The sequence below is a fragment of the Hippocampus zosterae genome, chromosome 3 (assembly GCF_025434085.1).
Source record: "Hippocampus zosterae strain Florida chromosome 3, ASM2543408v3, whole genome shotgun sequence".
Lineage (NCBI taxonomy): Eukaryota > Metazoa > Chordata > Actinopteri > Syngnathiformes > Syngnathidae > Hippocampus > Hippocampus zosterae.
In genome coordinates this window covers 20,755,444-20,769,868 of record NC_067453.1, presented here as the reverse complement: position 1 = coordinate 20,769,868, position 14,425 = coordinate 20,755,444, and the positions used below count along the sequence as shown (strand labels likewise).

Sequence of the window (14,425 nt, the reverse complement as noted above, 5' to 3'; positions counted from 1 at the left end):
ACGACCATGTACAGTAGGACGTTTTTCGACCAAAAAAAGACCATGTATAAAAGTAAGGCGTTTTTAGCCGAAAAAAACGATCATGTATATACAGTAAAGCGTTTTTAGACAAAAAAAAAAAACTACCATGTATAGTAAGGCCTTTTTCGACGAAAAAAAACGACCATGTATAGTAAGGCGTTTTAACTCGAAAAACCAGACCAATTTTGCTGACTGGGCATTTTCTGAAAAAAATAATTGTGTTGTTGCCAACAAATCTCACAAGGCTGTTGTTAAAATACTTACGAGAAAAGTTGTCGTAGCAAAGAGTCACGATATTTCAATCCAAAAAGTGACTCGTTAAAATATGACGAGGAAGTTAACGTTAAAGAAAAGGAGTTGAAATTATAACACTGCAGTAAGAGAACAATTAAAATATTACTTTGACTTATGTTTTGTCCAAAAGTGCGTGCGAGTGTAAAAATGTCTGTGCAGCATGTGCCGTGACTGACTGGACACATTTTGAAAACACCGAACAATTCACTCACTGCCCTTTCAAGTCTTTTTAATGTGAAGAACACTTCCAGAATGTCCACACATATTGCACGAGTGACGTGAAACTTTCTCAACAATCACTTTCATATACAGACGGAGCCGTCGTCCTCTCTTTAGGAATTGTACAATGTGCTTAATACTGCAACGGCGCTCATGCAAATACTGACAATGGCGTTACAACGTGGATTCACTGTATCTTGTCGGAGGAACTCTTCAATCATGTCAGTAATTTAAAAAAATTACACAGTAAATTGGAGTTTGTATGACTAATTCAGGTCTTAATATGGGTCATTTGATTAGTAACAGTAAAGACATGCTCCACCGAATGTATTTTTGAAAATTAACTTTACTGATGGAATAGTTGGCAGTTTTATATTTCGCAAACTTGTCATGCGAAAATATCTCCATCGTTGTGTGTCCCAAAGAAATATTTTCTGAAGATGCATTTTTCCATGAAAGTTGACAAATGCATCTTTGTGTTCAGCGTTAATATTCGACGGTAGGTTATGTCCGTCTCCACCAGAGGGAGCTGTCTGCTGACGCGTCATCATCGGTATTGCAATAAGTTGTCAGAAATTTAAGCACGTCTTGACTATTATTTTTGTATCATACAAAGAGACAACCGTGACTACTACTGTGAACGCTTAAGAGGTTAATTCGAAACGTTTTCAAAGCAAGACGAAGGCAGCATGACAGAAATGGCTAAACTTTTTTTTTTTTGGCCAGTGTCTTTACCGTTATTGATCAAAATGAATGAAAATGACCTATTCGTTTTACACATACACACACAAATACATTCATTGCTGGGACTCGATATGCATGTCGCACAGCATCCTTGTGGTCAATATGGCACAAGGTATAAAGGTAGTGCTACAAAGTGCTAAAAAAAAAAGCGAGGCATTTGTTATTTTACGAAAAACATGGATTGCTGGAGTTCAATAACTGAGGTTACAGCAAAACAAAAAACAAGACTCCTCACAGGCGTCCGGCTACAAACCAGCCGTGGGCAACCGTCACGGGGTTCAAGCCCCGGTCGCACCGTCTTCAGTCCGACGAGGTCTTGAGCGGAAACCCGTCAGCTCACGCTGGGGCCGAGAGATCAGCTCGCGAAAGCAAGAAGCCCCTCAAAAGTCACATGAAGTAAGAAGCCGCCTCAAAATGAGCAAAGTCACTCTGTGCATGGCGGGCTCTAGATGAGCGAACACTTGAGGAATTTAATCCTCTTGGATTTCTTTTCAGTGATCTTGACTGCTTTGCTGGCTCCTGCAGCAGTGTTGTCAGCCTCGATAAAAAAAAAAAAAAATAGACACGTCACATTTGCGTTGACTAAAAGTCAAACTGAACATGCTGCGCAGAAGCACTTACTGTCTTTGAGCTCAGATTGTGCAAGATGTCTCTTCCCATGGTATAAAATGCCTGATTCGAAAAAAATAAGAATAAATATTCAGGACAACAGTTTTCCAAACTTTGAGCCAAGGCACATTTTAAATGAGGAAAAAGAAAATCTCACGGCTTTTGTATTTGTTGTAATTTTACAGTGGAGAAACTGTGCAAAACTTCTCGATTATATTTTTGAACATTTTGTTTGTCTTGTTGCAATGCTTTCCGTCCCTCCATTTTCCGATCCACTTTATCCTCACTAGGGGTGGGGGGTGCGCCGTCTCTGGGCAGTAGGCGGGAGACACCTTGAACCGGTTGCCAGCCAATTGCAGGACACACACAGATGAACAACCATCCGCACTCACACCCACACTTAGGGACAATTTAAAGTGTTCAATCAGCCTGCCATGCATGTTTTTTGGAATGTGGGAGGAAACCGGAGTACCCGAAGAAAACCCACGCAGGCCCGGGGGGAACATGCAAACTCCACACAGGGAGCCCGGAGCTGGATTTGAACCATGTACCTCTACACTGTTCAGTCAACGCGATAACCACTGGACCACAGGGCCGCCCCGTTGCAATGTGTTAATGTGCAAAAAAAATGTTTTGACGTTTAATAAGCATAAAACTCTTGCACCCCTCACACCCACACCCAAAAAGATATAGCAGGGGAAACGCTAATCCCATTTGAAATGTCAAAACGACAAACACAGACGTACCTCTTCGACATTTAGACTTGTCTTTGCGCTGGTCTCCAGGAACTTGACGCCGTAATCAATAGCCAGCTAAGGAGAAGGAAAAACAACAAAGCAGCGATTGATTAACATTCATATCAAGGTGGGGGTGTGGGGGGGACTTAACTCACTTTTTCACCCCTGTCTTTGGACACCTGCCGCCTGTCACTCATGTCACATTTGTTACCCAGGACCATCTTCTCGACGTCCGATGAGGCATGCTGGGAGTTGAGAAGTCAGCGAGGGACAAGCCAGTCAAACAAACAAAAAGGATTTTTGTTTTTTTTTGCAACAGTGGTTTTGTAGCTCAATCGGACTGACATATTGAGGAAGCGTTAAGTGTCTGTCTGTGTTGCCATGGTCACAAGGTGACATTGGGGATCGGAGAGAATAATCAGTTAAGTGATCATTAACAATTCCCTAGAGTCCAAAGCAACTGAAGCTATTAAAGGTATTGTGAGCTATCGGAGATTTAGCTTATAAAGTGGGAAGAGAAAGTCTACACACCCCTATTCAAAAAATATTCTCCACCGTTGTGATTGTATTCTATATATTATGATTGTTCTTGTTATAATAGTTATTTTGAAAACCTGCTGTGCCACAGAAATAACTTCTCGAAAAATGTACTCGCATTTCTGTTTAAAAAAAATGGAGCAAACATTTGTTACCTGTTGTTATTCCGTTTAACTTTGTCGTAATGTTCCCTAGACATCTCGGAAAAATCCTGTCTCTTGCCAATCTCTCATGGCAAAGTGAGACAGTTACGTCAAATCTATCCGACAGCTCACCTCTTCAATATTCCTGATCCAGTTTTTAATGTTTTCAAACGACTTCTCATTGGAGATGTCGTAGACCAGCATGATTCCCTGGGAGGAGGACAAAGACGAATCATTGTTCCTTGGTCCAACTCTTCAACATTCCAGCACGGCGAGTGAGACCTTACCATGGCTCCTCTGTAGTAAGCGGTTGTGATGGTGCGAAAGCGCTCCTGGCCTGCAGTGTCCCTGAGTGCATTCAACAAATATAATCAAAGATCTGCATCCATTCATCCATTTTCAAATCAACTTATCCTCACAAAGGTCAGTAGGCAAAGAACACCCTGAACTGGTTGCCAGTCAATCGCAGAGTACACAGAGGCAAAAAAACATCCGCGCTCACACTCACACCTTGGGACAATTTAGAGCAGTGGTCCTCAACTACAAATGCTGGAGGTCCACTTTTTTTTTTTTTTTAAGACCAAGGTCCGGTCCCATGCATGGCGGTCATAGGGAGCAGGGCTATATGCCCATTTAGTATGGGCATATATAAAATAACAATTATTCACTCTGCCAGTACACAGCAAATAATGAGAGGTATTTTGTTGAGGCACAGGAACTCTTTTATTTTGTTAAGTTGTGGCTGCTAAGAAGATACATCAAAATATCCATTTCCTTTAACAAAACAAATCAATCCCTCATTTCCTTTTGTAAACAAGTGGCAAGAACTCAGTCTTTAAGGTGCAAAAAAGTGTACATTATGTGCATTTAATGAGAGAAGTTAGATTTTGTGCTTGTTGCCAAGACTTTGAACTTTGGCACAAAAGGTGTGATGGCCAGGCGGAGACACTGATGCAAGTGTTCATTGGTGAGTCTAGTACGGTACTTGTTCTTCACAATATTCATTGTGGAGAATGCAGACTCACATCTGTAAATTGACCCAAACATTGTGAGAATGTTAATTGCCAGCTTGTGCAGCAGAGGATAATTAAAAGAGCTGTTCTCTGTCACATAGTGGCGTTTAATAATTTGACTCTTGACCAGAGCTACCGTCTTTAGGCATATTAGACACAGTGGCTTGGTGCTCGACAGAGGTAGAATGAAAGCATAGTTGTCAGTCCATTCTTCATTGAAACGCCGATTTTCACTGTCCACCTTTCTCTTTGAAGCAATTTTAGAGGACGCCATTGTGACGTTTATTTACCTGTTCTGCTGTTAAACAGCTGCAAAGACCCCCTGGTAGATGGGAGCAAAACTGCACACAATCGAAACCTTCGTCTTAATTGTGTGTGCGGCTCTCCTGGACTGAAGCTGTGAGCACACTGTGGCGTTGCGCATGCGTCTGTTTCCGGCCACAATGAACTACATGTATTTTGAATGCGTGTGTATTGGGATAGACGCGTGCTGACGCTTATGTATGGGCACACCTTAAATTCAGAGGAGCCAATCAGCGCCTCGTATATGCTGACGCTTATGTATGGTCACACCTTCAGTTCAGAGGAGCCAATCAGCGCATCGCTATCGCCGACATGCCCTGCTCAACCAGGGTGTCCAGTCAGTCAAACATTATACACACAAAGTCGCGCTGCCGCGGTCCTCTGCATTACATCTGTTAGTGCACGCAAAGAATACAACGGATAATTTTAACAAGCGATCGCGGTAATGCGCAGATTATAGTCCTCAAATATAAAATGTATAACTTAAAAATCACTTTATAAATTATTATTTTATACAATTTGCCGAGGGTCCGGACAGAGGAGGTCCGGACAGAGGAGGTCGGCGGCCCGGACAGAGGAGGTCGGCGGTCCGATCGTGGATCGCGGTCCGCCAGTTGAGGAAGAGGGATTTAGAGTGTTCAATCAGCCTGCCGTGCATGTTTTTGGAATGTGGGTGAAAACCGGAGTACCCGGAAAAAATCCACGCAGGCAAGGGGAAAACATGCAAACTCCACACGGGGAAGCCGGAGCAAGAATCGAATCCCGCACCTCTGCAATGTGCAGCCGACCCGCTAACCACTCCCTCTCCAGGCTGCCAGATGTGCGTCCAGTTTTTCTATATAAAAAAAACAAATGACACTCACCAGATTTGAAGTTTGACTCTTTTTCCGTCCAGCTCTATCGTTCTGATTTTGAAGTCTATGCCTGCAGTAAAATGAACAGACACTTTTCAGAAGACTGCAATAGCCGATCGTCATTAGTTCCTCACGGACGCATATTGTTTCAAATTTAGAACACCTGACACAAGTATAAAACGCATGAATATGATTACCGTCGGCCTAACCAATTACTCAAATGATGGCATTTTGCTCCTAAAATTTGAGACAGTTCAAGTAATTTTTTTATCTCCTGATGACTGAGCAGGCAGTAAATGTGCTCGTTTCTTTTTTTTAACTTTATAAAATATTTTTGTTTCAAACAAATTTTCGCTCCATCTAGTGAAAAAAAATGTTCTGTTTCTTTGAATTGAATCGCATTTGAATACTATTTGTGTTCATGGACAGCACATTAAGATATCCTTTATTTGTCCCACACTGGGGAAATTAAAGTCCTGTAGAAAATATGGGTCAGGCAAAAATGTCTCCTAAACCAAACATACGGATGTAATGATGACACCATCTCACTAAACTTGCATATTTACTTGATCCGTGTGAAATCTGGGTCTGTATAGTTGACCACATAGCTGTTTTTCTCTTGTATGAATGGCAACAGTTGGATACACTGGTTAATTGGAGCTTATGACATCTAGTGGAAGAGCATTTAATTGTTCTCCCTGCCACTACAGGTCGTTTGCATAGCCATAGATGGTCGAGCAAAAAACAAAAAACAAAAGGATAGATAGATCCTTGAGCTCATTTGAATGTCGATCAATCTCTGCTCTTGTCAATATCGAATAGCCGTATGCACACTAATACAGACAGACACGCTTGACACAACGCACGTCGTGTTATTACTGATGCGCTCATGCATTATTTCTCCTGACAGGCTACTGCGGTTTACTCACCTATGGTGGATATGAAGGTGGTATTAAAGGAGTCTTCGCTGAATCGAAAGAGCAGACACGTCTTACCCACGCCGCTGTCGCCGATAAGCAACAGCTTAAAGAGGTAATCGTACGTCTTGGCCATTGCGCGACACAAACACGACGAAATTTGGGTCAATAAATGGGAATGCTGAGCCAAGATCTCACGTCTTTTGGATCCTCAGCTGTCCGGAGGTCTGGCGACGGGCCAATGCGGCGAGGAGTGACGTAATGCGACGCGTTGCATTCTGGTCTATGAAGTTTTGGCAACCAATACGCCGCTGTTTTTAAAATTTTCGCTAAATTCACCAGTTGTTGTTTGAATTGTATTTTAGCATTTTTTATTAATACGTAATACACTGATAAAAAATATCATGTCTGTTTTATATAGTACTGTAAGCATTTCGAGATATTAAATATAGGTAGTCGCGCAATCACGTGTGTTATAAATTAATTATTAAACCATTTTAAATACTCATTGACTTTTGTCCTGTATTTCCTGATGGATTGCAATCACCTTATAAGTAGCGTAATAACTGCTCGGTGATAATCCCCGCTACTCCCAATTGGTGTCCACCGCCACCGCCGAGAAGCCAACGTAGACAACGCCAGCACGGCGAGATGCCTGTAAGTTAATAACTTTAAACGTTTTCTTTTATTTTCTTCAATGCAACGCTTCACGTACGAGCGTGTAATAAAGCAGTTGTCACACAGGAAGCGAAAGACATGCGTCGTTTTGAATAACATCGAGGTGGTGCGCGTAGTGGGAAAAAGCACATGGTGTCCTACTTGTGTTTGTAGCTAGCCCTGCTTTAGCTTCGCGAGGCACGGGGGTCGTGTAACTGCTGGAAAATCGGTAGCGCGTAGGGGAATCGTTTTGTGGTCCAGAAATTAGTCTGCGTCGTTCTTTTCCTCCTTTCACAACAACGATTGCTCAACCTTCAATGTCAAAAATGGCTAATTGAACGTTCGAAGCGTTGACATGAATTGCGACTATTTGGGTTCAATGGCACTGTTCGTAACGTGCTGTTTGAAGCTTAAGATTAAGATATCCTTTATTTGTCCCACACTGGGGAAATTTACAGCCTCCAGCAGCAAGAATGTGGGTAGAAAGAAGAAAAAACAAACAAACACCGTTCAATTAAGTGCAATATAAATACAAAATTGATAAATCGCAGTGCTATTTACAATTGTTTTTCACATCACATTATTATTATTACGATTATTGTTATTTTTATTCAGCAACCTGACAGCAGTCGGTAGGAACGAGCGTCGGTATCTCTCCTTACAGCGCGGGTGTAACAGTCTCAACAGTCTTAAAACGAACTTAGTCTTTTTACAATAGGATTGTGTCAACAATACTGTCAAATTTCAGGATTGTATTCATAAAATGTTTAGTTTTTACAAAATAAAACATTTTAAAAGCATACAAGCATACATACATTTTAAAAGCATTGACTTTCAAAGTACGGTGATTGTTAGGCGCAGCCCTCATCAATAGCCACAATGCTTAACGCCGTAGTGCTCCCTCTGTACCTGGAGAGTACCTGCCTGAAGCACCGAAGCATTGACACCACATCGTCATACTTTGTGGAGGGGATTAACTTGATAGCAATGCGTCCAGGCCCTGAAGTAAAATAGCTGTACCAAACCATATTGGCCTCTCCAACGTATTTCCAGCTGGGCTCAGGTTTTAGGGGTGCTGTGCTGTGTTTTTGTCCACACAAAGTATTGTGCGCTGCTTCCATACAAATCTGGCTTAATATGTCCACACCATTTGCTAGTAGTTTTTGGACAACGGCGGCTTCCTTTTGCAGCCTTCCAATGACATCCATTGTCTTTTTTCCACTTGTCAACACATATTTTAGCACGTTTTAAGCAAGTGATTTGCCTTCTGCCAGATTTTGCCACGTGAGCATTATGCACTGTGTTCTTGTTATTACCAAAAAAACGTCTTTATTGGCAGTATGTTCATGTCGAGTATTTAACTCCTGCAGCTATGTGCTGCTCAATAACCTGTTAATACATCGTTAGCACGTCAGGAATGATATAACTGGTTATATCTTTTAGTTGGCTAAAGACCTCCTTCAACCATCTATTGAACATGAGAGAAGACAACACAAAAAGAAAAGACTTGTTCAGAGTCCAAACTCCTACTTTATGGATGTGAAGTGTCCAGGTAAGCATAGCAGGCGTGACATTTTACTAGTAAGGAAGAAATGCATTCATGCGTGTTCTTTTGTAGGCTGCTACAAGATCACTACTGTGTTCAGTCATGCACAAACGGTGGTTCTGTGTGTGGGATGCTCCACAGTGTTGTGTCAGCCTAAAGGAGGAAAGGCCAGACTCACAGAAGGTATAACCCCAGCATGTAGTTATTTAATGTGTCATCCAAATCTGAGGCGTAACCCAAATTTTTCTTCTTCTTTACAGGTTGTTCTTTCAGGAGGAAGCAGCACTAAAAAGGAACATTATTCCTAAGATGTGCATTGTTAAATCCCTGGTTGAGATGTCACTATGCAGAGAACAAAATCATGTTTGTGATTTTATAAGCTTGCTATCAATTATGCCTTTTATGCAATGGATTTGCAAGTCAATTAAAAGGTGGAAACAATTTTGAAGCACACTGGGACTTTTATTGATAAAACCTTTTTTTTTTTGCCATGACTGAAATGACCTTCACAGAAAGCATACAAAGTCGTCCTTTAAACTTCTTAACAATACAGCTGTCTGGGGAAAGTTAACATATAGAAAAGATCGGCAACAGGTACATTGTGTTTTTATGACAGAAACACACCTTGCATAACCATTTGTAGGAGCATTAAATAAAAGCAATATTTTCACCAAGCGGTACAGTTCAGTACGTTTTAAGTTCTGTCCTAAAAATGAGAATGTCACCTAAGAGCAGCCTTTGATTGCGGTGGTGGCTGGAGACCTATGGCAGCTTGCTCGCAACATGGGAAATGGAAATACTGTAACATGAAAGATGAATTTGAGGCCCGCCGCACAACGAGCGACGCGATTGAATTGGGCAATTGCTGACAAACCAGTGTCTGCAACGCTGTCTCGCAGATATCAAATAGCTGCAACGGAAATCTGTGAGCCCTTACGTTAACTTTTATTGAACTATAAACGACGAGATTGCCCTGCCCGTGCTAGCTGTACGGATATACCGTAAGTTAAGGCAAGCGTGTGGACATTTAAGAGGCTTGTTGGCAACGATCACGCCATTCATTGACTGCAGTCATGAATTTCAGCAATGGAGACTCTCCATGCTTTACTTTTTAGTCGTAGATGTATACAGTTACAGTTTACATATTGTTTAGGGGTGGGGGATTTTTTACTTGGTGCCTAGGAGATATGTTGGTAGAAAAAAAAAAAAGAGTCAACATGGCATTTTTGTTTGGCTGTTCAGTGGCAATTCAGATTTGCAACCACACCAAAACTCATTGCACGACATTTCAGTAGCCTTTGGTCGCGTAGGTCGGTGTGCCTTAAAAAAAAGTGATGATGGTCAAGATAGAATGCACGGTCATTTATGTCAGCATTTCTTGTGGAATAATCTGGTGAAACAAAAAAAGCCAGGTCCGTTTTGTTTCTTCTCAACTGAACTGTGCCACTTGGTTGTCAAGTTATGTTTCCATCTCAGTGGTTCCTGGAATAACCTAAAACTGGGGCGGGATGCTCAATCACCACCAGTTGAAGCACGGTGACAAAAGCACCAGCCCCTGGGGCAGGTTATGCAATTTGTCCTCTGCGAGGCAGACTACTGTGTCTGACACTGCACCCCGCCTCTGGGACCCTCCTCGTCTTCCTCATAAGCTTCCCCGCCGTAGTTCCGCTGCTGTGAGCGCTCGTCCACCTCGCAGAGCTCCACCTCCTCCATGTCGTCGGCGATCAACACGTCCTCCCTGGGGGGAAGCAGCCTTTCCAGCTGGAACATGAGATGCTCCGGGAGCCAGTGTTTTTCAGGAAACTCCACCTGTACAGTCCAGCATGATCATTCATACACCACAAGCTTAAAACTGATTTTTGTTTTTGGTAAATGTAGCTTGACCTTTGTGTGCATTCAAAAAAAACGTTTTGTGGGGCTGGAGCACATTAGTTTGATATAAATCGGGATTTGAGTACAATTAGTTTGGCGGTCACGGTGGCAATGATGGTCTCACCTGGAACTGTATGAAGAGTTGTCCCTTTTCGTAAGGGCTCCGGTATACTGGCATGCCTTCGTTTTGTATCACTTTCGTGTCATTGTTCTTTATAACTTCACCTACAATCGGGGAAAACAAAAAGACCTCAGTGGCGGCAAAAAGGGCGACTGTCAGACTTGCAGTATGTGTGTGTGGGGAGCACTCGCTTACCCGGTTGCGAGCTGATGAGGAGCGTTCTGTCGTCCAGAGTGCTGATGGCCTTCTTGAAGCCACACAGGGCCTCCACCAGTTTGATGCTCATGGTCATGGTGAGGTTATCGTCGCTCCGTTTGAAAAGGCCGTGCTCCTTCTGGTCCAGCACGATGATGACGTCGCCAGGTTCCAAGTCAGGCTCCTGGTCGCCCTCGCCATGAAATGTAATTTTCTGACCATCTCTCATACCTAGAGTCAAAAATCTTCCACTTGGTTTGTGTCCCACTGGATGGACGCTACCAGTATTCATATTGTAGAAAAAGACTACGTGCTGAATTGCACTATGTAACGTATATTACCCTTGTCAATGTGGACTTCAAGAATTTTCTTCTTGCGTTCCACTTTGTGCCCACTGCAGTTCTTGCAGCGGTCCTTTGAGCTGAACGACTCGCCCTGCCCGTGGCAATCTCCGCACATGCTCTGAATTTGCTGAATCATGCCCGGTCCTATCTGCTGCACCTTGATCTGCACTCCTCTTCCTTTACAGCCGGAGCATTTCTCCAAGGTACCTTTCTTACCACCGTAACCTGAACGCACACAAAATGCACTTGTGAATGATTACAGATGGACAAAAACTGAATGACAGATGCTAAAGGGAATGCATACCTTCACATTTTTCACATATGACATTCTTCTGGAGGGCCAGCTTCCTTGTGGAGCCGTTGTACATGTCCTCCAACGTAACACTCAACTGGTGGACAATGTTCTTCCCTAAAAAGTCGGCAGTGTGAGTTGACACTTGGAGGTCGGTTTCTTTTTAAGATCTCAATTAAGAACTTACCTCTCCTCTCTCTCTGCATCCTTCCCCCGCCTCCAAAGAACATGTTGAAAATGTCCATGGGAGATGACCCTCCGCCCATGCCGCCTTCTTTAATTGCTTGTTCCCCACCTTGGTCATACAGATCTCTCTTTTTTGGATCCGAAAGCACATCATATGCTTGCGATATAAGCTTGAACTGCAGGAGGGGGGAAAAAAGGAGCATCACATATCATCACCAAAACACTTCTGAATGCTAATAGGGGACTGTGCAGTTTTTTTAAAAACTGCAAGCAATGTAGTCAGTCACTCCTGCTTCTGCCCCCTTGAGGCTGACCAAAGACACACACCCCATAAATCAGGCAAGTTTTCAATTTAACACATTGTAATGTAATCCTTGTTTGAGTAGTTTTCTTTGACCTATATTATTTATTGTGGATAATGTTATGTGGCTCTCAAAAATATTGACTCTACATTTTATTAGGGATGGGCGAGGATCACGTTCACGCAAAGGCTCCCAATACCAGTCAATGGCGCCCTCTCGTGGCCGTTTTGCGATCATGAAGTAAATGGCTTGCACAACATCCACATAAATCTTCTCAAATGTCCATTACGCAATTTATGTAATTGTGTTTGAATTAATGCTTAGCATACGCCGTTAGTGTCTTGTACCAACATTATACATCAAATCGATTGGCAAGATGACTTTCTCCATTGCGATAGATCATGCACATTTACCTTTCATTATTCAATACATTAAAATAAGGTCTATTTTTCATGGTGCATACAGTATAGGGAACATAATACTATATTATACTCAGTGTTATACTCGCCTGTTACCTACTTATTTGTACTTGTAAGACCGATTTTTTTGGTAATCTGTATTTTTCCTCTGGAGGGTTGTATTACCGGTATATCTTTAACCTTTTTCATTTTGTTTACCGTTTTTAACAGGTAAAGAAAATGTGTACTTATCAACACCAGCTGATATGAAATACTGACTCCAGTGTGCTTTTTCGGTTGTATCGCTCAGCCCTATTTTCCAACTTGATGTCATGTTTAATTAATAGTTGAACCTGTATTATTTTGCACTTCAATTTATTTTGAACAAAGACTAGACTTAAATGAGTTGTCTGCTTAATTTTGCACTTTTGTTAATTTATTACAAATGAATCCTCAATCTAGAGTGAGTTGTTTGGAATTTAAATTCTGTATTGCAGAGCAACTGTTTCCACTTTTTAAAATCTGAATTAAACGAAAGATCTGTCATTTTTGGCAGTGTTTGCAGATCTATGTATTTTTTCAGGTGATAGTGGACAAGTTTGCAAAACAGCGGTTGAAATTTTAAATGTTGACTATTAAACATTTACAAGGGCTGCGTCAGGGCTTACGACGAATGTCTTGCTTTGCATAACTACTTGACATGATATCGTGTGGCATTTCACACTGAATCATAGCGCTAATAGGTCAGTCCATACTGTACATAGAAAGAGGAGCTACCAGATCATTCCATAGGATGTAAAATTAGAAGGGGACATTCCTAACAGCACGTCCGCGGCCAGAGAAAATCGAAGTCTATAATTAGCCCGATCTCACCTTCTCTCCCTCGTTAGGGTTCTTGTCCGGGTGATATTTTAGTGCCAGTTTCCTGTAGGCTTTCTTTATTTCGTCCGCAGACGCTTTGGATCCCACACCAAGGAGATCGTAGTAGCCTGTTTCGCGAACCATGATGATAGCCTTGGAAAAAAAAAGTCCTGGTTGTTAAGTGGTCGCCATGCTAACGTGAGTCAACACCATTGGCGCTAGCAACCAACCAGGTTTGGGAACCCAAAACGCGTTTTGAAAGGGAAAACAAGTCACATATAACACATAAAAACCAGAACGTGATAGCATAACGGGAATAAAATAATATTATAATGAAGTTAGTCGCAGTCAACTAAAAGCATTTTGGTCTTCATCGGTTATCACGTGCGTTAGCCTTTCTCGTGTATAACACCGTGCTAACCCCGAAAAATGCGAATTAATACATTCGCAAGAGAGCTACAAAGCGTTTAACATCGCACGATCTACCTACTGGTGGGCTTATTGTCTTCTTCGAGACGAGTGTGGCGTCTGCGTGAAGTAATGCCGGTTCCTAGTAAGATGGCTGGTCCTTATAGCTGCTCTTCAGCGTGGAACTTTCTGGAGAGATCGAGCTTGATGGGCCGGAGGATACTCGGGCTTCCGAGTACGGAAGCCCGGAATGAATTGCGTTATTAGTGTTTTAAAAGGAAACATTCTTGTTATTCGACTATAAACTCAAAACAAACAATTCACACGCACATTTAGATCATGTTAGAATTTTCAGTTAACAGAGTGAAAGTTTTGGGATTAATATAGTGGGTGGACGGAAATGTAATACAGTATCAGTGGTGGGTACCAACGACGGCTACCGTTACTGTACTTAGATTCTCCAGTTATCTGTACTGGAGTATTTCGTTATTTGATGACTTTTTATATTTACTACAGTTGTAAACGGGATCTGTGAAGGGGGATACTTTCCACTCCTTCCTTTGTCAAAATGTGCAACGCAAATTACATTTTATGTAAATGGGGAGAAGGAAAAGATCTTGATTGATCTGGATGGCTGGAGTGATTGACTGATACTGTATCTTGGGGACATACAGGCAGTAAAAACAAAAGGCAACAGCAACATGAATGATGATAATGCAAAATATCAAAAGAAGCAAGATAGTCCCCAACCATGTTCTTATTCACTAGTTTTCAGAGTTCAGGCATCGCTAGCTCAGCCTTGGTTAGAAATCAAATGTGATGTACGATGATGAAAAAAAGAGGAACTATTTT

The 14,425-nt window shown here is 42.0% G+C and overlaps 3 protein-coding genes across 4 annotated transcripts; 1 reads left to right on the top strand and 2 right to left on the bottom strand.

The window, feature by feature from the left end:
• Nucleotides 1–527: 527 nt before the first annotated feature.
• LOC127597915 (ras-related protein Rab-8B) lies at nucleotides 528–6,729 on the bottom strand. The gene is made up of 8 exons (XM_052061291.1): nucleotides 6,404–6,729; nucleotides 5,484–5,544; nucleotides 3,592–3,652; nucleotides 3,437–3,514; nucleotides 2,780–2,869; nucleotides 2,634–2,699; nucleotides 1,900–1,950; nucleotides 528–1,816 (listed from the first exon to the last, which is right to left on the bottom strand). The coding sequence occupies exons 1-8, from the start codon at nucleotides 6,525–6,527 to the stop codon at nucleotides 1,724–1,726; spliced, it is 624 nt and encodes a 207-aa protein (XP_051917251.1). The 5' UTR covers nucleotides 6,528–6,729; the 3' UTR covers nucleotides 528–1,723.
• Nucleotides 6,730–6,876: 147 nt separating this feature from the next.
• rps27l (ribosomal protein S27 like) lies at nucleotides 6,877–9,035 on the top strand. The gene is made up of 4 exons (XM_052061294.1): nucleotides 6,877–7,048; nucleotides 8,492–8,600; nucleotides 8,667–8,777; nucleotides 8,855–9,035. Exons 1-4 carry the CDS (start codon nucleotides 7,043–7,045, stop codon nucleotides 8,881–8,883), a joined length of 255 nt encoding a protein of 84 aa, XP_051917254.1. The 5' UTR covers nucleotides 6,877–7,042; the 3' UTR covers nucleotides 8,884–9,035.
• dnaja (DnaJ heat shock protein family (Hsp40) member A) lies at nucleotides 9,036–13,818 on the bottom strand. 2 transcript variants are annotated; one of them, XM_052061282.1, is made up of 8 exons: nucleotides 13,656–13,818; nucleotides 13,178–13,318; nucleotides 11,606–11,780; nucleotides 11,431–11,535; nucleotides 11,124–11,351; nucleotides 10,783–11,013; nucleotides 10,591–10,691; nucleotides 9,036–10,403 (listed from the first exon to the last, which is right to left on the bottom strand). In XM_052061282.1, exons 2-8 carry the CDS (start codon nucleotides 13,307–13,309, stop codon nucleotides 10,188–10,190), a joined length of 1,188 nt encoding a protein of 395 aa, XP_051917242.1. In that variant the 5' UTR covers nucleotides 13,310–13,318; nucleotides 13,656–13,818; the 3' UTR covers nucleotides 9,036–10,187. The 2 variants fall into 2 exon arrangements, with proteins under 2 accessions (XP_051917242.1, XP_051917243.1); XM_052061283.1 differs by having other exon boundaries at nucleotides 13,652–13,794.
• Nucleotides 13,819–14,425: the final 607 nt, after the last annotated feature.